Raw genomic sequence first — 22,720 nt, 5'->3', positions numbered from 1 at the left:
CCCCTGCTTTCGAACAGTGACTAGACTGCAGGGAGAGAGAAGCGCGGCCTCGGAAGGGTTAAAGCATCGATTATTATTTTTTTTTTCCCCACCCCCAGCATGGAGCCTTTGCTGGGGCCCTGGGACACCTCTTTCCACCTCCTCCATCTCCTTTGCCTCCCTTCCTTCTCCATTCAATCACATAATGGCCAGCGCTCTTCCCAGCCTGACAGAGAGCTCACCAAGTGCTAAGTGCCTCCCCATCCCCAAGTGTTCTCCACCGAGGAAACAGTTGTGATCACCATTTAACAGGGAGGGAAACTGAGGTAGGGAGGCCAAGTTAAAGATGGGTTAAAGATGCAGCAAGAATAAAGCAGGGCTTGAACTCCTTTCTCTCTGACTCCAGCGCAGGCACTTTGATTTGCTAAGATATGTGACCAGAGAGGATGAATAATGATAACAAGGACCATGTATCAAGGGCTTGCATGTACTAGATACCGTATTTCCTGCACTATTAACTCATTTCATCTACAAACATCCCTAGAATATGGGCACTATTATTGCCATTTTACAGATGAACAAACTGAGGCCCAGAAAGAGGAAGTGACTGGCCAAGGTCACACAGGTGGTAAGTAGCCATGTGCCTACTTATAGCTTTCTGTAGAAGGAGAGAAGAATAACAGTGGATTTTGGAGTGTCCACTAGAAGGGACAATCTCCGCTACACTGACCAACACCCAGACCCTGCTTTCTTACAATCTGGTGTGTTGTCAGCTGTTTGGGTCTTTGAGAAGGACATTGATCTCCTCACAGTTCCTTCCTTTTGTAGTCTCAGAATCAGGCCTGGGGGCCCAGAGGGAGGAGGAAAGGTATCCGAATGCCTCCCACCCTCTTTAGTTTCATATTTGCAATCTGGCAAGTGTTCTAGAGCATAGCTCTGGATCAGACAATGTCAGCTAGCTGTTGCCACAATAATGCTGCATAAGAAACCACCCCAAACTCAGTGTTTGAAAACATGGCGCCTTTATTTACCCATCAAGTCTGAGGTCAGGGACTTAGGCTGGGCTCCGCTGGACAGTTTTTCTGGTCTCAGTGGGGCTGATTCACGTGTTGGGATGTGGGGTGGGGAGCGGTGCTGACTATTGGCTGCTTTAGCCGGCCTTGGCTTTCGTGACTGGGGCCTTAGGCCCAGCCTACCCTGAGAGTGTTTTTCTCACAGTCACAATCAAGCACAAACAAAAACATGCAAAGTCCTTTGAGTTTTAGGCTTAGAATTCAACAGCACTTCCACTTAATTCTGTTGGTCAAAGCTAGTCATGTGCCCAAACCGGAAGTCAAGGTTGTGAGGGGACGCTCTTCCACTTTTCCCCTCCCTACATAGAACTCTCCAGAGTTCTATGGCAAAGGATGTGGTTATAAGGATGAAGAATTGGGGCCATTTAATGTAAATGTAGTACCTGTGTTTGAACTCTGGCTACCCACTAGCTTTGCGACCTTGGACCTTAGTTTCCTCCTCTATAATGTCTTTTTTTTTTTAATCCTTTAAAGTTTGGGGCACCTGGGTGGCTCAATCTGTTAAGCATCCGACTTTGGCTCAGGTCATGATCTCCTAGTTGGTGAGTTCAAGCCCCGCATCAGGGTCTGTGCTGACAGCTCACAGCCTGGAGCCTGCTTTAGATTCTGTGTCTCCTTCTCTCTCTGCCCCTCCCCTGCTCACACTCTGTCTGTCTCTCTCTCTCAACAAAAATAAATAAACATTATATTTTTTAAAGTTTATTTATATATTTTTGAGGGACAGAGAGAGAGACAGAGAGAGAATCCCAAGCAGGCTCTGCACTGACAGTTCGATGTGGGGCTCGGACTCATGAACTGTGAGATCATGACCTGAGACAAAATCAAGAGTCGGACACTTAACCGACTGAGCCACCCAGGTGCCCCAATGTCTTTTTTTTTTTTTTAATGTTTATTTATTTATTTTGAGAGAGAGAGCGTGCATGCAAGCAGGGGAGGGGCAGAGAGAGAGGAAGAGAAAGAGAATCCCAAGCAGGCTCTGTGCTGACAGCACAGAGCCCGATGTGGGGCTCCTACGAACTGTGAGATCATGACCTGAGCCGAAGTCCAACACTTAACCGACTGAACCCCTCAAGAGCCCCTTCACTGCATTTTAGAGTTCTACTGATAAGTGTCATCCTTCTAACAATAATATAGGGACAATTTGCCCAGCCCCTGCCCTGCTCCAGGTGCTGAGCTGGGTGCTTTATCACACCCCTATGAAGTGGTCACAGTGAATATTATTGTCAGTAGTATTAGGTCCACTTTAAAGACAGGGAAACTGAGGGCGAGGGAGTGGACAGGACTCACAGACAGCGGCTGTTAGAAGTGGGACCTCTGAGCTCCGGACCTGTGTCTAGCCTAACCTGCCTCTGCTCCTCCCCAGGCCTCACCTTCCCCGATGGCACAGGTACCAGGGGAAGTGGACAACATGGAGGGCCTGCCGGCCCCTAACAACAACAATCCTGCAGCCCGCTGGGAGAGTCCGGATCGGGGCTGGGAACGGGAGCAGCCAGCAGCCGCCACGGCAGCCGCCTCCCTCTTTGAGTGCTCCAGGATCAAGGCCTTGGCAGGTACCTGGAAGAGGGCTGGGGTGGGAGGAGGGAAGGAGGAAAGGGAGGAGGTTGTTGGGGTGGTATCTGTGCACCTCAGAGCTTGAGAACCTTGATGGCCTGGAGGATGGGAAGAGAGTTACAGACCCTTTTCACTTGAATCTGTAGACCAACACTGTCCAATGGAACTTTCCACAGTGATGGGAAAATGTTCTCTATCTGTGATGTCCGATGTACTAACCACTAACCACTAGTACTTTTGGCTGTAAGCGCTTGAAATGTGGCCAGTGCTTCGTGAGGGACCAAATTTTTCATTGTATTCAGTTTTAATTAATTTAAATTTAAGTAGCCATATGTGGCTTGTGGATACTGTATGGGGCAGTGCTGCCTTACAACCTTGAAAATGTATAGTCTCAGAAATGTGGGATTTTTGGGGCGCCTGGGTGGCTCAGTTTGGTTGAGCGTCGGACCTCAGCTCAGGTCAAGATCTCACAGTTTGTGAGTTCAAGCCCCGCGTCAGGCTCTGTGCTGACAGCTCGGAGCCTGGAGTCTGCTTCGGATTCTGTGTCTCCATCTCTCTCTGCCCCCTTCTCATGCTCTCCCTCTCTCTATAAAAATAAACATTAAAAAAAATTTTTTTAAATAAAAAAGAAATGTGGGATTTTATAAGCGTACTTCTTTAGAATCTCAAGATGCTGAAATATTGGATTTTTGGACCTTGGAATGTCATACTCCAAGATTCTTTGAAGTTGAGGCCTCTAGAAATGAGACTCTTAGAACACAGAACTTTATAATCATAGACCTTAGAAATTTTAATCATTGACCTCCTTGGATCTTAGACCCTTAGAAACCTAAACTCTAATACACATAGATCCTTAGGGCTTTATAATCCTAAACCTTTAGAATTTCAGAATAGAAATGTGGATCCCGAGAATTTTGAGATAGAATGACCACACTTCCAGTTTTTAGCACTGAAACCCTCTGAAACCCTGGGGCCAACCAGGATGGTCGGTCACCCTACGTTGATGTTTTTGTTTTTGTTTTTTGTAAATTTTTAATGTCTATTTATTTTTGAGAGAGAGGGAGAGACAGAACATGAGTGGGGGAAGGGAAGAGAGAGAGGGAGACACAGAATCCGAAGTAGGGTCCAAGCTCTGAGCTGTCAGCACAGAGGCTGACGTGGGGCTTGAACTCACAAACCTTGAGATCATGACCTGAACCATATAGTGATAGAATCTTAGAACCGAAGACCTTTGGAATTGTAGACCCTTGAGCCTTAGGACTTCATATTCAGAGAGGGCTTTAGAACCTCAGAAGTTATTTAATCATCAGCACTAAAACTAGGAGCAAGTGCTCCTGGGTGGCTCAGTGGGTTGAGCGTCTTGGTCTTGATCCTCAGCTCAGGTCTCTATCTCAGGGTTGTGAGTTCGGGGGAGGCAGGGGAGCTGCATTGGGCCCCACACTGGGCATGGCGCCTACTTCAAAACAAACAAACAGTGGCGCCTGGGTGGTTCAGTCCGTTGAGCATTTGACTCTCGATTGCAGCTCAGGTCATGATCTTGCCCTTCACAGCACAGAGCCTGCTTGGGATTCTCTCTCCCTCTCTCTCTGTCCCTCCCCCGCTCGTTCGCACATGACTGTGTGTGCTCTCTCTAGCTCTCTCTCTCAAAATAAGCCTAAACAAATAAACAAAGAAAAAAAGCTATGAGCAAAGACCCTGAGAACCTTCAGAGACCTGTAACTTCATAACCATGAGCCCTAAGTCTTTAAAACATTAGACCCTTAGTACCTTTGACCCTTGGGACCTTCTTATCTCAGAAACGCGGAATGTTGTAAACATAAACGAAGACTGTAGTAATCATGAAATCTTAAAACCCTAAGGTCGGAATCCGTTCCCTCAGAATCTCAGAATTTTAGTAACTCAACATATCCATCATGGGATCTTTGATACTAAGATTGTTGAAACTTTATAATTATAAGATGTTGAAGAGTGGTGTCAAACCTAAGGGCCTCCCAGAAGCAGGTGACATAAATGAGAGAGTAGACTGGGGGCCATGGTCAACTGGGGAACAATACCCTGGTCACCAGCTCCAGCCATGGGAACTGTGGGCCCAAATTTGCTAGCTCTGATTTTTTTTTTTAATGTTATTTATTTATTTATTTATTTATTTATTTATTTATTTTTAAAAATTTTAATGTTTATTGATTTTTGAGAGAGAGAGTGACAGAGCGTGAGTGGGGGAGGGGCAGAGAGAGAGGGAGACACAGAATCCAAAGCAGGTTCCAGGCTCCGACCTGTCAGCGCAGAGCCCGATGCAGGGCTTGAACCCATGAACTGTGAGATCATTCCCTGAGCCGAAGTCGGACGCTCAACCGACTGAGCCACCCAGGCGCCCCTAATTGTTATTTATTTTTGATTGAGAGAGACACACACACAGCGTGAGCGGGGCAGGGGCAGAGAGAGAGGGAGACACAGAATCTGAAGCAGGCTCAAGGTTCTGAGCTGTCAGCACAGAGCCCAATGCGGGGCTTGAACTCATGGGTTGCAAGATCATGACCTAAGCCGAAGTCGGACATTCAACTGACTGAGACACCCAGGTGCCCCTAGCTCTGATGTTTTTGTACAATTTCCCAGTTAAAAAAAAATCTATATGTGCCACAAAAGTGTGAATGAGAATTAACTAATGGATGGCCAGCTTCCTCTGATTTAGAAACTAGAATGGGGTCGCCTGGGTGGCTCAGTCGGTTGAGCATCTGACTTTGGCTCAGGTCATGATCTCACAGTTCATGAGTTTGAGCCCCGAATCAGGCTCTGCACTGGCACTGACAGGAGTCTGCTTGGGATTCCCTCTCTCTCTCTCTCTCTCCTCTCTCTCTGCCCCTCCCCCACTCATGCTTTTTCTCTCTCTCTCTCAAAATAAATAAATAAACTTAAAAGAAAAAAAAGAAACCAGAAGGGCGCCTGGGTGGCTTAGTGGGTTAAGTGTCCGACTTCGGCTCAGGTCATGATCTCGCAGTTTGTGAATTCAAGCCCTGCGTCGGGCTCTGTGCTGACAGCTTGGAGCCTGGAGCCTGCTTCGGATTCTGTGTTTTCCTCTCTCTATGCCTCTTCCCTGCTTGTGCTCTGTCTTTCTCTGTCTCTCAAAAATGAATACATGTAAAAAAAAAAAAAAAAAAGAAAAGAAACTAGAATGGTATAAAATATACTCGTGGAAACTTAAAATCATACTTTTAGACTCTTAGAACCTTAAAAACTTGGGATCACATCACTTAGAATTCTAGATTATTTCATCCACAAAATATTCAGTGCCTCCCCTGTGCCTGACCTATGCTGGACAATCTGAGGGACATGATGGTAACTGAGCCAGCCCAAAGAGCTCCCAGTCCCCTGGGAGAGTAGTGATGACCCGGAGTGGTCAGGGCCAGGATGGTGAGGCACAGGCAGGGGGCTGGGATGGGGAAGCCCAGGGACTATTGGAGCTCAGATGAGGTGCCTGATTCAGTCCAGAGAGGCAGAGTGCTTCTTGGAGGAGGAGATGCCTAGGCTGAGCCCGGAAGGATGAATAAGAGTGAACCCTGGGGTGGAGAGCAGAAGAATATTCCAGGCAGAGGAAACAGCATATGCAACCCTTCCAAAAGTTGGGAGTGGGTAGAAGGCGGTGGTGACTAATGCAATGCAAAAGGAAGCAGCTGGAGTCAGATCCTGAGGGGCCTTCTAGGCCGCCATGTAGGTTGTGAGGGCACTGGGGAGCTATGGTAAGATTTTAAGCAGGGGTGGGATGTGGTAACATGGGGATCAAGGACTCTTCACTGATTCACAGAACATCAGTGCCGATACCACAAACAGACAAACATCTAGTCCAGAGAAGTGTAGGCATCCCCTGTAAGGAAAAAAAAAAAACAATTCTCATACGTGCCCCATGTCTTCTTAAGTTATTACATCTATAATTTTCCTAAACGCAACAAACCCACAACTGTTTTCATCTCTCTTGTTCTATGTTTATTTATTTATTTTGAGAGGGAGAGAAAAAAAGAGAGAGCATGAGTGGGGGAGGGGCAGAGAGAGAGAGAGAGAGAGAGAGAGAGAGGGAGAGGGAGAATCCTAAGCAGGCTCCAAGCTGTCAACATGGAGCCTGACGTGGGGCTTGAACCCACAAACTGTGAGATCATGACCTGAGCTGAAATCGAGAGTCAGACACTTAATGGACTGAACCACCCAGGTGCCCTGTTCTGGTAGTTTTTTGTTTGTTTGTTGATTTACTTATTTTGAGAGGGAGACAGAGAACACAAGTGGGGGAGGGAGGCAGAGAGAGAGAGAATCCCAAGCAGGCTTCACGCTCAGTGCGAGTCCAATGCAAGGCTCGACCCCACGACCCTGGGATCATGACCTGAACCGAAATCAAGAGTTGGTTGCTCAACTGACTGAGCCACACAGGTACCCCTCCCATTCTGATATATACTTAAAAAAATTTTTAAGTTTATTTATTTATTTTGAGAGCGAGAGAGCATGCAGAAGGGGCAGAGAGAAAGGGAGAGAGAGGATCCCAAGCAGCCTATGCATTGTGAGTGTGGATCTGGACATGGGGCTTGAACTCATGAACAGTGAAATCATGACCTGGGCCAAAATCAAGAATCGGACACTTAACCAACTAAGCCACCAGGCACCCTAGTTTTTTTGTTTTGTTTTGTTTTGTTTTGTTTTGTTTTGTTTTGTTTTGTTTTGTTTTGTTTTGTTTGGGAGAGAGAGACAGAGTGTGAGCAGGGGAGGGGCAGAGAGAGAGGAAGACACAGAATCCAAAGCAAGCTCCAGGCTCTGAGCTGTCAGCACAGAGCCTGACGCGGGGCTGGAACTCACGAACCGTGAGATCATGACCTGAGCTGAAGTTGGATGCTTAACTGACTGAGCCACCCAGACGCTCCCCATTCTGATAGTTTTAATGCAAATTCTTATCTTTGTGGGTCAATGATTTTACAAAATGTGCATTGCTAATTAGTGGTCATGTATATCATACTTTAACTGTTTATTAAAGTATTATAAGCACATAAAAATGCAGATAAATCGTGAGTCCCCAGCATTTCCACCAATGAGCAGCGGGTGGTAACCAGTCCCCAGATAAGGAAAAGGAATGTAACGGCCCCAGAGAAGCCCGCCCCCCTAAGGCTACCTCTCTCACTACTTCCCTAGAGTAAAGACTGACCTAACTTCTTTTTTTTTTTTTAACGTTTATTTATTTTTGAGACAGAGAGAGACAGAGCATGAACGGGGGAGGGTCAGAGAGAGGGAGACACAGAATCTGAAACAGGCTCCAGGCTCTGAGCTGTCAGCACAGAGCCCGATGCGGGGCTCGAACTCACGGACCGTGAGATCATGACCTGAGCCGAAGTCGGACGCTTAACCGAATGAGCCACCCAGGCGCCCTAAGACTGGCCTAACTTCTAACAGCGTACATTTGTTTTCCTGCTATTTGAACTTCGTAAAAATAGAGTCCTGAAGGATGTACCCCTTTGTATCTGGCTTCCTTCAGTCAACACTGTGCTTGTGAGACTCATCCCTGTCTACACGTACTTGTAGGGTGCTCCTTCTCGTTGCTGTATCGTATTCCACAGTGTGAATACGGCGAATTTTTCCCATTCACCTGTTGGTGAGCATTTGGGTTGCTTCTGGTTTAGGGCCAGCACAAGCTAGACTGTCACAAACCAGTAATTACCAGTATTTCAATCTATTACAAACTATTGCTGCTTTAAGCTTCCTCGTACCTGTTTTTGGGGGGCGTAAGCACTCATTTTTGGTGACTTACACCCACATCGAGCGAAAGAAAGTGTTGGGTCATAGGGTAGGTGTATATCTAACTTTAGTGGAAACTGCCGATTTGTAACATTTTACATTCCCACCGGCAGTGTACGAGGGGTTCAGTTACTGTACGTCCAGCCCCTAGTGTGGTCCATCTTTTTGATTTTAGCCATTCTGATGGGTGTGCATTCTATTGTGGTTTTAATTCACATTTTCCTGATGACTAATAACAACTAATGAGGTGGAGCACCTTTTCATCTGCTTATTCACTATTTGGATAGCCTCCTGTGCCATGCCCATTCAAGTCCCTTGCCCATTTGCATATTAATTTTCCTGCCCTTTTCTGATTGTTTTGTAGGAGTTCTTGCATATTCTGGGTCCAAGTCCTTTGTCAGATGTATGTGTTGTGAATATTTTCTCCCACTGTGTGGCTTGTCTTTTTACTCTTTTAATGTTGCCTCTTGATGAACGGTATTTCTTAATTTAAATGTAGTCTAATTTGGTAATTAGTACATATTTCCTATGTGGCTCACATTTGTTGTCTTGTCGAAGAAATCTTGGCCGGGAGGTGACGAGGTGGCTCAGTCGGTTAGGTGTCCGACTTCGGTTCAGGTCATGATCTCCTGGTTGGTGAGTTCAAGCCCAGCATGGGGCTCTGCACTGACCATGCAGAGCCTGCTTGGGATTCTCTCTCTCTCCCTCCCCTGTGCCTTCTGTCTCTGTCAAAATAAATTAATAGACTTAAAAAAAAAACCAAACAGACAAAAGAGGAAATGCTCTCTAGGAAAAAAGAATCTTCGCCTACTTCAAGGTCAGGGAGATGTTTTTTTGGTATTTTCTTCTAAGAGTCTTATTCCTTTCACATTTAGATTTAGAAGCCAAATGATATTTCTATTACTGTGTATAGTGGGGGGTCAGGTTTTTTTTTTGTTTGTTTGTTTTTTGCCACTTTTGGGTAGCAGGTTGACTCAGCTCCATTTATGGAAAAGACTTTCTTTTCCCTACCGATCTGCAATTTCACTTTGTCATAAATCTGACAGCCCTATACAACCCCCAACCTGCCTCTGCCCCTTGCCCCCCAAATTGCATTGCATTGAACATCCTCATACATGCTCCTTATAAACCAGTGTGGAAAAGTTTATGGGACATAAGCACTGCTGTGTTATGGGGGTGTGCTCGAATTTATTTAGACTCAGATTGCTGCCCAGAGAACTGCCCTAGTCTGTAACTCCCACCAGGAGACACGGAAGGTTAGGATGTCCCCACCTTTCCACCACTACTGGTATTTTCTGGCTTCTTAACTTTTCCCAGACCAGTAGCCAAACTGGTGACATACTAAGTCTCTCTATATCCTTTCTCCTTAACCAATAATGGACAAAAGAATAGTGGTTCCTCAGCTCCGTGAAAGTTTCAATGTATTAAAGAGATGAATGAATTGAAGTCTTATTCTTTTTTAATTTTTTTTAATATATTTATTGATTTTAAACATTTATCTTTGAGAGAGAAAGAGCACACGCGAGTGCGGGGGGCGGGGGGCAGGAAGAAGGGGCAGAGCGAGGGAGACAGAGGCGCAAGACGACGAACCCTGAGGTGAAGTCGGACGCTTAGCCAACTGAACCACCCAGGCGCCCCTGAAGTCTTATTCTGAGGAAATGTGTTTTGCTTGCGCTAGTGATTAGCACAGAGGAGAAGAATACATAAATGGTAACTCCATATGAGCACAATGGCAGAGGTAGGACAGTTGTCATTTGGCTGGGAGTCTTGACAGCCCAGAGGTATGGGTGCCAGCTAGAGTCTCGGCAGGAAGCCGATGGCTCCCTCAAGGGGGTAAAATTGAGGGGAGCTTAACGAAGGGACTAATTGCAGAGGTGTGGCCAGGGCTACAGGCACCTACAAGGTCAGCGGACACTCAGGGATGGGGGCAGGGAGCAGTGAGGGGGACAGAGGCCTCACACGCCGGGGACTGTAGAAAGAGGAACCAGGCGCTGCTGAAAGCTGGTCCGGCAGGGAGGGAATAAATTCCTCAGCCCTTCCTTTCTCCTCTTAGCCAAACCCAACTGGAAGTCTGAGGCCTTTGAGGGCCGGGGGAACCCTTTTGAGACAGTCAGCAGTGACAGTCTCCCTGGGCTCAGAGCACAGGCAGGACAGTAGAGGTGGCCTCAGGGTACACGGAACACACTACGTGGTAACCGAACACACTCAGCAACACAGTAAACATTCAGTGTCATCTTATGTCGGAAGTGGCACTCTGGGGCAGATCTGGTTTCACCCCCATTGTAGTTTTTTCCTAAATGTTTATTTATTTATTTCTTGGCGGGGGGGAGGGGCAGAGAGAGAGAGAGAGAGGGAATCCTAAGCAGGCACCGAGATGTCCGCGTAGAGCCCAGCGCAGAGCTTGAACTCACAAACCTCGAGATCATGACCTGAGCCAAAATCAAGAGTCAGAGGCTTAACTGAGCCACCCAGACTCGCCCCTCCACTGTGTTTTATACACACATAAATCAGTTGCTGGCATTTAAAAGTAGGGAGATTTGGGGGGCGCCTGAGTGGCTCAATCGGTTAAGCATCTGACTCTTGATTTCAGCTCAGGGCATGATCTCACGGTTCGTGAGTTCAAGCCCCGCATCAGGCTCTGCACTGACAGTACAGGGCTTGCTTTTGATTCTCTCTCTCCTCCTCTCTCTGCTCCTCCCCTCCTCATATTCGTTCTCTCTCAAAATAAATAAATAAACTTAAAAAAATTTTTAAAAATGAAAATAAGGAGATTTTATCTTTAAAAATGCAGGTTCGTGGCTCCTTGTGGAACATCAAATGGCATGGCAACAGTGGGCTTTCATTGCTAGGAGGCTCCATGCACAGGTGCTGTGTGACCACTGCCCCTTTTAAGAGGGCCTAGGTTTCTCCTTTTCAGAGCCTGCCAGACCTCTGCTGGCATTTCAGTTCTGGACCCCCAATCAGGCTAACAGGATTTGTTTTTTTTTTTAATTTTTTTTTAATGTTTATTTATTTTTGAGACAGAGAGAGACAGAGCATGAACGGGGAAGGGTCAGAGAGAGAGGGAGACACCGAATCGGAAGCAGGCTCCAGGCTCTGAGCCATCAGCCCAGAGCCCGACGCGGGGCTCGAACTCACGGATGCGAGATCGTGACCTGAGCCGAAGTCGGACGCTTAACCGACTGAGCCACCCAGGCGCCCCGATTTGTTTTATTTTTATTTTTTTAATGTTATTTTTGAGAGAGACAGAGAATGCAAGCAGGGGAGGGGCAGAGAGAGAGAGAGAGAGAGAGAGAGAGAGAATTCAAAGCAGGCTCCAAGCTCTGAGATGTCGGCACAGAGCCCGACAGGAGACTTGAACTCACAAACCGCAAGATGATGACCTGAGCCGAGGTCGGACGCTTAACCGACTGAGCCACCCAGGCGTCCCCATGCTAACAGGATTTGTAATCACAAAACCCAATATCTCACGGTATTGTGCTTTATGAGGTCACCATCCGGATGGGCCAGGATGTGTTTCTATTAATTTTCTTTTGGTACCAGCAAAATGAGATGACAAAATAAGACAATATTCTCGTGGATCCGTCTTCCAAGCACGAGTTCCCAAACACTCAGAGTCCCTCAGAGTCCATTGATCTAGTCCAAACCCCTCATTTTGCAAATGGGGGAAATGGAGGCCCAAAGGAGAGAAATGGCCACTCGAAGTCAAACAGCATGTTATCAATGGAGGCAGGACTGAATGCAATTGTCCCCATTCTGGCACCATGCTGGGGATGCACAGAAGTTCCACTTTGGCTTCAGCATTCGCCCAAATCTGCCATTTGGCTCGGGCACCGGCCACTAGAAGGCAAAATAACCAAATACTCGAGTCATCGTCTATTCCGTGATCCCTTCTTCGTGTGTGATTGATGGTCAGGTGCTCCCACGGGTCCCCATCCTATCCACACAGCACGAAACCCACATTTAAACAAACAAGATCTTTCATGTGAATTTACTATTAGTTTCTGCATACTCACTTTCAACTTAGAGGTAAACTTTCAACATCTAGTTTAATGTAAAAAAAAAAAAATACAGGTCAGTCAGTGGATATTTTCCAGCATTGCATATTTTCTTTAAAAAAATTTTTTTTAATGTTTATTTTTTGAGAGGGAGAGACAGAGTGTGAGCAGGGGAAGGGCAGAGAGAGAGGGAGACACAGAATCCAAAACAGGCTCCAGGTTCCGAGCTGTCAGCACAGAGCCCGACGTGGGGCTCGAACCCACAAACCGTGAGATCATGACATGAGCTGAAGTCAGAAGCTTAACTAACTGAGCCACCCAGGTGCCCCTATTTATTTATTTATTTATTTATTTATTTATTTATTTATGTTTTATTCATTTATTTTGAGAGAGAGACAAGGTATCAGTGGGGGAAGGGCTGAGATAGAGGGAGAGAGAGAGGATCCCAAGCAGGCTCTGACCTGACCTGAGCTGAAGTCGGAAGCTTAACCGACTGAGCCACCCAGGCGCTCTACAGTGCATATTTTCTACTGCCAGAGTCAAATGCGATATTTAATAATATTATGAAAGGGCGCCCGGCTGGCTAAGTGGGTGGAGTATGCGACTCTTGATCTTGGGGTCGTGAGTTTGAGCCCCGCATTGGGGGCAGAGTTTACTTAATTAAAAAAAATAGTATTACAAAAGGTAAATGTTATGGTAAAAGAAATTGAGAGCTGTCAAATGGTTAAAAGGGGAAATAGACTGGCTATACAAATCTTGATTACTGCATGGCTAGGGAACTTAGAAGTGCGACAATGAAGTTCTTCAATAATGAAATGCTAACCATACTGTGCAGGCTGAGCTGTTGCAAGAGACAGACCCCACAATGCAGTGACTTAAAGGAGATAGAAGCTCATTTCTCCCTCCTGGATAATCCTGAGATGGGCAGCCTGGTGGGCAGGGAGGCTCTGCTCCAAGCTATCAGCGTGGGTTCCAGGTCCTTCTATCCTGTGCCCTGTGGACCTTGTGCTCAAGCTTGTGGAAGCTGGGAGAAGAGAAAGGAAGGCCAGGCAGTAGTTTCCTGTTTTGGTAACACTGTATTTTATTTTTTAATTTATTTTTTAGAGAGCCAGAGAGCGGGGGAGGTAGGGAGAGGGGCAGGGGGAGGGAGAGAGAGAGAGAGAGAGAGAGAGAGAGAGAGAGAGAATCTTAAGCAGGCTGCACGCTCAGTGAGGAGCCCAACGCGGGGATCGATCCCATGACCCTAGGGTCACGACCTGGGCTGAAATCAAGAGTTGGTCGCCCAAAGGACTGAGCCACCCGGGCACCGCCTGTTTTGATAACACTTTAAATTATGAAATAATTATAGATTTACACGAAGTTGCAAAGAAACTACAGATGATAGAAAAGACTAACCCAACTGAGACGGGGAAGGGATTTGCATAGATGTTTCTCCAAAGAAGATACACACGTGGGCAATGAACACACGAAAAGATGCTCAACATCATTAGTCATCAGGGAAATGCAAATCAAAAGCACAGTGAGAGACCATTTTATACCACTAGAATGGCCCTGATCAAATGGAAAATAACAAGTGGCCTGAGGATGTGGGGACACCGGAACCCTCGTACATTGCCGGTGGGAATGTAAAATGGCACAGCCACTTGAGAAAACAGTCTGGCGGTTCCTCAAAAGGTTAAATGTAAGGACACCCGGGTGGCTCAGTCGGCTGAACATCTGACTCTTGATTTCGGCTCAGATCATGCATGATCTCACGGTCTGTGGGTTGAGGCCCCACGTCGGGCTCTGCTCTGACAGCTTGGAGCCTGCTTAGGATTCTCTCTCTCCCTCTCTGTCTGCCCTTCTCCTGCTCAGGCTTGCTCGCTGTCTCTCTCTCTCTCTCTCTCTCTCTCAAAAATAAACTTAAAAAAAAAGTTTAAATGTAGAGTTACCATAGGACCCAACCATTTCACTCCTGCGTATTTACTCAAGATAACTGACAACATGTGTCCACACAAGGACTTGTATGTACTCGAATGTTCATAGTCGCGTTATTCATAATAGCCACAAAGTGGAAACAACCCCAATGTCCATCCGTTGATGAGTAGAGGAGTAAAATGCAGGAGAGCCACAGAATGGAATATTATTTAGCCGTAAAAAAGAAATAACGTACTGATATATGTGATGGCATGGATGTACTTTGAAAACATGATGCTAAGTGAAAGAAGCCAGACACCCAAAAGGTCATATATTGTATGATTCTATTTATATGAGATGTCCAGAATAGGTAAATCCGGAGAGACAGAAAAGAGATTCCTAGTGTCCCAGGGCTGGGAGAAGGGGGAATGGGGAGTGACTGCTAAAGGGCGCAAGGTTTTTCCTCGGAGGGATGAAAATGTTCTGATATCAGATGGTGGTGTGGGTTGTGCAACCCTGTGGTGTGGGTTGCACAACCCTGTGACTATACTAAAAGTCACCGAAGTTACGCTTTGAAAGGGTGAATTTGATAGTAGGTGAATTATAGCTCATTCTAAGCTGTTACTGAAAAAAATAAAATAAAATAAAACGTTGTAGGAGAGAGTTAGCAAGTAAGTGCAGCAGTAGTTGCCCACATTGTTCTGACACCTCGCCCCCCCCCTGCACCCCTCCCCCCTCCCCCCCTGCACCCTCACTCCGACGGCAGTCACGTGGGCACCCTGCTCCCTAGGGATGTGGGAAATGCAGGTTGTAGCTGGCCGTTCGGCTACCGCTTGAGGGGGTCTGTGACTCGGTTCTTTTCCTCAGGGGCATTCATTCTAGCATATTCCTTCCCCTTCACCCCCCACAACCCGTCACACCCAAGTCTTATTATTATTATTATTTTTTTCATCTGTAACTATCCCTGGTGTGTCCCCTTCTCCCATTCCCAGCTTCTGCCCCGGTGCGGCTGGTCCGCTCTTTCGAGAGTCGCTTCCCCAGTCTCCCTGCCCTGGGCTGTCATTCTTGCCCTCTCTGACCCACCCTCTCCACAGCAGCCTGAAACACAGCTCTCATTCCCTCCCGCCCTCTCCTTAACCTTCTCTAGCTCCCTAGTGTATTATCTGTGCCCCACTAAACTGAGCTCTGGGAGGGAAGGCCTCTGTCTGTACTCAGAGCCAAGGAGAGTGCGGAGGCACATAGTAGATGCCCCAGTATGTACGGAGCGAATGAATAGGGCCGGCTGGGGTGGGAATCAGGGAAGGCTTCTTGTGGAAGCGATGTCTCAGGAAAGCTTTAAAGGACGCGTCTCCAGGCGGGCAGCGAAGGGTGGGCCGGGCGTCCCAGGTAGGAGGAGCCGCTTGTGCGAAGAAGCCCTGATTGTTGCAGAGCTGGGCCGAAACAGGGTTTGGCCCGGAGTGAGGGGCTGCGGAGAAGCTGCAAGGGGAGAGGTGCTGGGGGCGCGGGGGCTCATCAGAGCCTGTCCTTCAGATGAGCGCGAGGCCGTGCAGAAGAAGACCTTCACCAAGTGGGTGAACTCGCATCTCGCCCGCGTCGGCTGCCACATCGGGGACCTGTATGCCGACCTCCGGGACGGCTTTGTGCTCACGCGGCTCCTGGAAGTGCTGTCCGGGGAGCAGCTGGTGAGGGGGCCTGCGGGCCTGGGGGAAGGGGGCGGCCCCGGGATTCCGGGCTGGGCTACGACAGGGCCTGGCTAACCGACGTGTGGTGTGTCCTGGAAGAGCCCGATGGGTGAGCGGCCTCTTTGCTCAGGTGGGTGGGGCTATGGCCGGAAGTGGGGCTTGGGCGTGAGCAGCGTGGGGGCGTGGCTGGGAACCGAAGCTGGGCTCTGCCGAAGGTGAAGGCCGGAGATCCAGCGGACTCTGGGCTTGTGGTGGGGAGAAGCTCAGTGGGAAGGGGTGGGGCAATTGGAGAAGGGAGGGGCTTTATTAGAAGCGACTGGCCTGGGTAGTGCGGTAGCAAGAGGCTTGGCCGTAAAATAGGGGCAGGACCCTGTTGCAGAGGGTCTGTGGATGAAGGTACAGTTGTCATCGGAAGGGGAGGCTTAGGTCGTGGAAATCTGGGTAACCAGACAGAACTCTGGAATGGGTCTGGCTTGTTTTTATATGAGTTGCTGTTGTATTTTTTTTTTAAGTTTATTTATTTTTGAGACACAGAGAGCATGAGCAGGGAAGAGGCAGAGAGAGAAAGGGAGAGAGGGAGAATCCCAAGCAGGCTCTGCACTGTCAGAGCAGAGCCCGATGCGGGGCTTGAACCCACGAAGAACGAGATCACGACCTGAGTGGAAACCAGGAGTCCCACGCTTAACCCACTGAGCCACCCTGGCGTCCCGTGTTGCAATTGTGTATCTGGGCTTGGATGAGGCTTCACCGCAAAGGGTGGGATTCTAGAGGTTCATTAAAGGTTCACCGCAAAGGGAGGAGCTAGAGGTTCATTAAAGGACCAGAGCCTGGAGCTCCGAAGTCCTGTGGGGCATGGCTATAGAACAGAAACGTTGGAAGTAATAGTAGAACCCTCGGAGACCTAGGGGGAATGGGCGTGGCTCTAGGCCGAAGCCTGAAAGGGAGGCAGTGAGGGGCGTGGCCAGGGGCCAAACCGGGGGTCCTGGAACAGAGGTCAAAGGCAGAGGACAGGAGTGTGGTTACCGGTAGGTTGCTGAGGCTTCTGGATAAGAGGTGGCCATCAGGTTGGATGTGGAACTTCAGTAGAAAGAAAGGGTGGGGACAGGAACTAGAATAATCCAGGAAGGGAACAGGCTCTTGAAAGGGTCTGGCTGGAAGGGGCAAAGACGTCCGTGGTCTTTGAGAAGACTGAAGGGGCGTGGCCTGGGTTTGGACATCCAGGGGGCGTGGCTATGGGGGGCCGACCTCGTTGGTAAGAGGCCGAGGGCACAGGGCCCTTGGCCAGGCCCTCCACCTCCCAACGCCCCTGCCACTCTAGCCAAGACCCACTCGAGGTCGCATGAGGATCCACTCGCTGGAAAACGTGGACAAGGCGCTGCAGTTCCTGAAGGAGCAGCGCGTGCACCTGGAAAACGTGGGCTCGCATGACATTGTGGACGGGAACCACCGGCTGACCCTGGGGCTAGTCTGGACCATCATCCTGCGCTTCCAGGTGATCCCCAAGTGACCCCTGCCCAGCCCACCGTCCCAAGGTGTGGCCTTAGGAGGGCCTCCGCCACCCAGTCATCTGCTTATCCATTCATTCATTCATTCCAAAAATTTTCCTACTATGATCCAGGAACCCTATTCCAAGTGGTGGGGATAAAAGTAATAATCATTATCACCACCACCACTGTGATCATTTATATATTTTTCACCCTGTTCCAGGCACTGTTCTAAGCTCTTGGCATTTAATACACACGACAACCCCATAAGGTAGATACTATTTATTATATTTTACCAGAGAGGAAACTGAAGCCCAGAGAGGGGAAGTAATATGCTCAAGGTCACACAGCTGGATAGTAGAGCTGGAATTCAAATCCAGTCAATTTTGTTTCAGTTCAGAAACAAAACCGACACATTTTCTGCCTTTATGGAGCTTACATTGTCGTGAGGGAGACAGACAATAAACAAACCCGTAAATACATAGACAAGAAATGTATGAGAAGTGGATAACTCTAGGTAAGAGCTATGCAGAAAAGAATAGGTTATTTTTAATATATTTTTTAAGTTTATTTTTGAGAGAGCGAGTGGGGAGGGGCAGAGAGAGGGAGAGAGAGAATCCCAAGCAGGCTCTGCAATGTCAGTGAGGAACCTGATTCGGGGCTGGGGCTCACAAACCTGAGATAATGACCTGAGCCGAAATCAAGAGTCAGAACCTCAATGGATTGAGCCAGCCAGGCGCCCAAGAATAGATTATGATAAGGCAGTAAAAAGAATGCAAAATATCAGGTTGACAGTGTTGAGATTTTAGACTTGGTGGTCAGAGAAGGACTCTCTGAGAAGCTGATGGCTGCATGACATAAGATGAAGGGAAAAAGCATTCCAGACAGGAGGCACAGCCAGGATGCAAAGGCCCTGAGGGAGGTGGGAAGGAGCTGAAATGTTGGAGGTCCAGAAAAACCAGTATGTCTAGAGAATAGGAGACAAGGGGGAGCCAGGGAGGAGAGGAGGTCAGAGGAGTTGACAGGGCCTAGGTAATCTGTGATTAGCAGTTTTGATTTTATTCTGTTTGAGATGGGGAGAAATTAGAGATTTTTATCAAAAGGATAGACATCATCAGATTTATTTATTTATTTTAAATGTTTATTTAGTTTTGAGAGAGAGAGAGAGAGCACGAACAGGGGAGGGGCAGAGAGAGAGGGAGACACAGAATCCAAAGCAGCTCTAGGCTCTGAGCTGTCAGCACAGAGCCCGGGGCTCGAACCCACAAACTATGAGATCACAACCTGAGCCAGAGTTGGTCTCTTAACTGACTGAGCCACCCAGGCACCCCAACATCATCAGATTTAGACAGATCCCTCTGCATTGGGGGTGATTGCCAAAATTGGGGACTGGGAGCCCAGGGAAGAGACTGGAGCTGGACCAGGGTGGGGCCAGAGGGAAGTGCAGAGGGAGGCAGATAGGAAAGATGCCTTGTAATGGGAATGGGCAGGGGAAGGGGAGGGAGGGAGGTGTCCAGGCCAACATTCAAGGCTCAGGACCAGGGGGGATAAAGTGGGGTCACCCAGGGACAGATTTGAAGGAGGAGCAGATTTGAGGGACAGTGTGGGATGTGATGGTGATGAGGAATCTGATATCTAAAACATCAGGGGGAGCATTTAGGAGTCCACTGGATCATGGGAATAGAGCTCAAGGAAGGGGTGGGGGCTGGAGACAGATATGGGCATTGCCAGTACAAAATCAAGGAATGAGACTGGGGGGCGGGAGGGCGGGATCCCTGCTGGCAGCTGGAGCCATGCGCTAGGGGCTGGCACCTCTTTGGAACCTGGTTTTCTCCCTCGGAACCCAAATGCCAAACTCAGCTCTTGAGTCCAGGACCTAAGTCTCCAACACCCATCCGGGGCTCTTGAACCTGCTTTAGATACTTGGTCACTGAGGACATCATTGAACACCTACTAAGTGTGATACCGCAGAATACAAAACAAACATCCTGTGGTCCTAGAGCTTTAATAAGTTAGTGAGTGCATTAGTCTGTTAGGGCTGCTGTAACAAAATACCACACTCGGAGTGGCTTAAACAACAGAAATTTATTTTCTCAAGTTCTACAAGCTGGAAGTTCAAGATCAAGCTGCTGGCAGGATCAGTTCCTCCTGAGGCCTCTCTCAGCTTGCAAGTAGCCATCTTCTCTCTGTGTCCTCACATGGCTTTTTCCCTGTGTGCGCACGTCCCTAGGATCTCTTCCTTTTTTTTTTTTTTTTTTTTATAAGGACACCAATCATTTTGGGGACCTATCCTATGACCTCATTTAAACTTAATTACCTCCTTAAAGGCCCGATCTCCAAATACAGTCATAGTTGGGGGTTAGAGCTTCAACTTATGAATTTTGGGGGAGACACAGTTCAGTCCACAATGGGGAGACAGTACACCAGATGAATAAATAAAAGGTATGGTAGAAAAGGAGGATGTGAAATTTGAGTACACATACTGTGATTTAAAATCAAGTGGTTGGTGAAGGCCTCACAGAGGTGATATGTGAGAAAAGACCTGAAATTGGGGTGGAACCATGTGGGCCCCTGAGGGAAGGAACAAGCAGTGCAAAGGCCCTGAGGTGGGAAGACGCTGGTGATTTAGTGAAGAGGATAGCAGGTCTCTGGAGCAGAGTGGGCTGCTGAAGAGGAGGTCAGAGGCATGACGAGGGGAAGTTTACTTTTACCGTGAGTGAGACGGACCCACGGAAAGTCCAGAGGATGGGAAACATGTGATCTGATCTGGGTGCTCATAGGGTCCCTCTCTGCCATGAGGAGAACAGACTGTGGGGTCAGGATCAGGGAGGCCAGCCTGGAGGTGATTGCACTAGCCCAGGGGGAAATGATGGTGGCTTGGATCAGAGAAGTGGCCCAGACGCCAAAGTATGGAGGCTTCCCTGGAAAATGAGACCCTAGTCTGCAGCCTCCTCCTCCCCCAATTGTGGATGTCCCGGTCCACTCCAGATCCCACCCTCACGCTCCTGAACCCCCAAACCCAGCCGGAAGCCGCCCCTCCCATCCCCTTTGTCCCTGGTAGCGGAGTGCACCGGCAGGTCCCAGACACAAGCCCTCTGGGTCCCAGCAGCCATGTTTTATATCCTCACAGATTCAAGTTATCAAAATTGAGACTGAGGACAACAGAGAGACGCGCTCCGCCAAGGACGCACTGCTCCTGTGGTGTCAGATGAAGACAGCTGGGTAAGTGCACCCCCCACCCTGTGTCCCCACTGGGCGGGTGGGGCCCTAGCCTGATCTTGAGGGTCCCTTCTGGGACAAGAGTGCAAGGGACCACCCAAGTCCTCAGTGTCAGAATGTTACATTTGAAGTTAAGGAACTGGTAAATAAAATACGTCCACTCTTCTGACCTTGACAAATAAACCCGTGTAAGAATCTGGAAGGCCTGGTTCAAATTTAGAACTTGGGCTCCTCAGAAAACAGTGCTGGTTAGTGGTGGACCGTCCCCAGCCTGCTCGGTCTCCTGTATCTCATCCTGTACCTCGAGAGGCCTTGTGGGCACCTGTGTGAACATCCCAGCCCTAGTCCTGAGTCCTGGCCACCCCCACCCCAAAAGCAGCCGAGGACGGTGTATACCGGGGCTCTGGCAGCTCCCGTGAGAAGTTCAGGCTCCTGGGTACATTTGGTGGGGCTGAGAAGGGGGCCACTCAGGCTCTGCTGGGAAGTCTCCTGGTCCCCCAACTCTCTGCCCTGCGGGAGGGGCATGGCCTGAAACTCAGGTGCCCTCTGCCCCTGGGAGGAAGTGGAGAGCAGGTATGGATGGAGACTGGGCTTTCTCTGATGCTCAGCCTTCCGGGGCTGGCCGGCTGTCTTGCAACACTCTCTGTCTTTCCATGTGTCTGTCTTTACCTCTATGCCTGCTTTTCCTTGTTTCTGTCTCTCCCTCCCCCTTCTCTCTCCCTTCTTGTCTCCTCCCCTTCCTCCTCCTTTCTTTCTCCATCTCTGTATCTTGCTTTCTCTCCGTCTCTCTCTCTTTTTCCGTCCTTGCCCCTATCTATCTATCTATCTATCTATCTATCTATCTATCTATCTATCTATCTATCTTTCTATCTATCTATCTATCTATCTATCTATCTATCTATCTTTCTATCTATCTATCTATCTATCTATCTATCTATCTATCTTTCTTTCTATCTATCTATCTTTCTATCTATCTATCTATCTTTCTATCTATCTTTCTATCTATCTTTCTTTCTTTCTTTCTTTCTTTCTTTCTTTCTTTCTATCTTTCTCTCTATCTTTCTATCTTTCTTTCTTTCTTTCTTTCTATCTTTCTATCTATCTATCTATCTATCTATCTATCTATCTATCTTTCTATCTTTCTATCTATCTATCTATCTTTCTATCTATCTACCTTTCTATCTATCTTTCTACCTATCTATCTATCTATCTATCTATCTACGTTTCTTTCTTTCTATCTATCTTTCTATCTTTCTTTCTTTCTTTCTTTCTTTCTTTCTTTCTTTCTATCTTTCTTTCTATCTATCTATCTATCTATCTTTCTATCTATCTATCTATCTATCTATCTACCTTTCTTTCTATCTATCTATCTATCTATCTATCTTTCTTTCTTTCTTTCTATCTATCTTTCTATCTATCTATCTATCTATCTATCTATCTTTCCATCCACCTATCATCTATCTACCCCCCCACCATCCATCTATGTCTATCTCTCTCTCCCTTCTTCTCTCCTTCCCTCCCTCTTCCCTCCTGACTGTCTCCATTTCTGCCTCTGTCTCTCCCTTCCACACTGCCAGTTACCCTGAGGTAAACATCCAGAATTTCACCACCAGCTGGCGGGACGGCTTGGCCTTCAACGCGCTCATTCACCGGCACAGGTACCACGTGGCCTGGGGCAGCCTGGCCCTGCCCTTCCCCCTCCCCCATGTCCCTTGGGTACACACCTGTACACATATGCATGTAGATGGCACGCAGAGACCCAAGGACCCATCCCTTCACACTTACACGAGGCACACACCTGCACAGAACCCTGTCCGGGCCCCATAGTCTGTGTACACGTGGAAACACACGTCCCTCATGCAGCTGCATAGACACACGCATACTCATGCACGTACACAGCCTGTGCCTGATGCTTCGATGCCTCCAGGGTGGGAGCTCACCCCCCATGGATGGTCTTCTCTGGTGTGTGCATGGTGGTCCTTCCTCAAGGCAAGCTGCAGAGCCCCCCTTCCGGCTCCCTGTGCACCCACATTTCACACCCCAGGGCCTGGCGCTGAATTGGCTGAAAGGTGGGC

The 22,720-nt window shown here is 48.2% G+C and overlaps 1 protein-coding gene across 3 annotated transcripts in view; it reads left to right on the top strand.

The window, feature by feature from the left end:
• SPTBN4 (spectrin beta, non-erythrocytic 4) overlaps nt 1-22,720 on the top strand; it is a 77,342-nt gene that overhangs the window by 459 nt on the left and 54,163 nt on the right. For 2 of the 3 annotated variants that reach the window (XR_008423342.1, XM_019432042.2), the window contains exons 2-6: nt 2,416-2,602; nt 15,791-15,942; nt 17,261-17,434; nt 20,557-20,648; nt 22,223-22,303. Coding sequence is in view for 2 of the 3 variants with exons in the window: in XM_019432042.2 (XP_019287587.2) it covers nt 2,431-2,602; nt 15,791-15,942; nt 17,261-17,434; nt 20,557-20,648; nt 22,223-22,303 (671 nt within the window). In the remaining variant the exon portion in view is untranslated. Of the gene's footprint in view, nt 1-553; nt 608-2,415; nt 2,603-15,790; nt 15,943-17,260; nt 17,435-20,556; nt 20,649-22,222; nt 22,304-22,720 lie in introns of all 3 variants that reach the window. The other variant, XM_053905930.1, reaches the window with a different exon arrangement.

This window comes from Panthera pardus, unplaced genomic scaffold, assembly GCF_024362965.1.
Source record: "Panthera pardus isolate Hobbes unplaced genomic scaffold, ASM2436296v1 HiC_scaffold_18, whole genome shotgun sequence".
Taxonomy (NCBI): Eukaryota; Metazoa; Chordata; class Mammalia; order Carnivora; family Felidae; genus Panthera; species Panthera pardus.
Note: the sequence above shows the minus strand (reverse complement) of the source record. Positions and strands in the feature narration are given on the sequence as shown.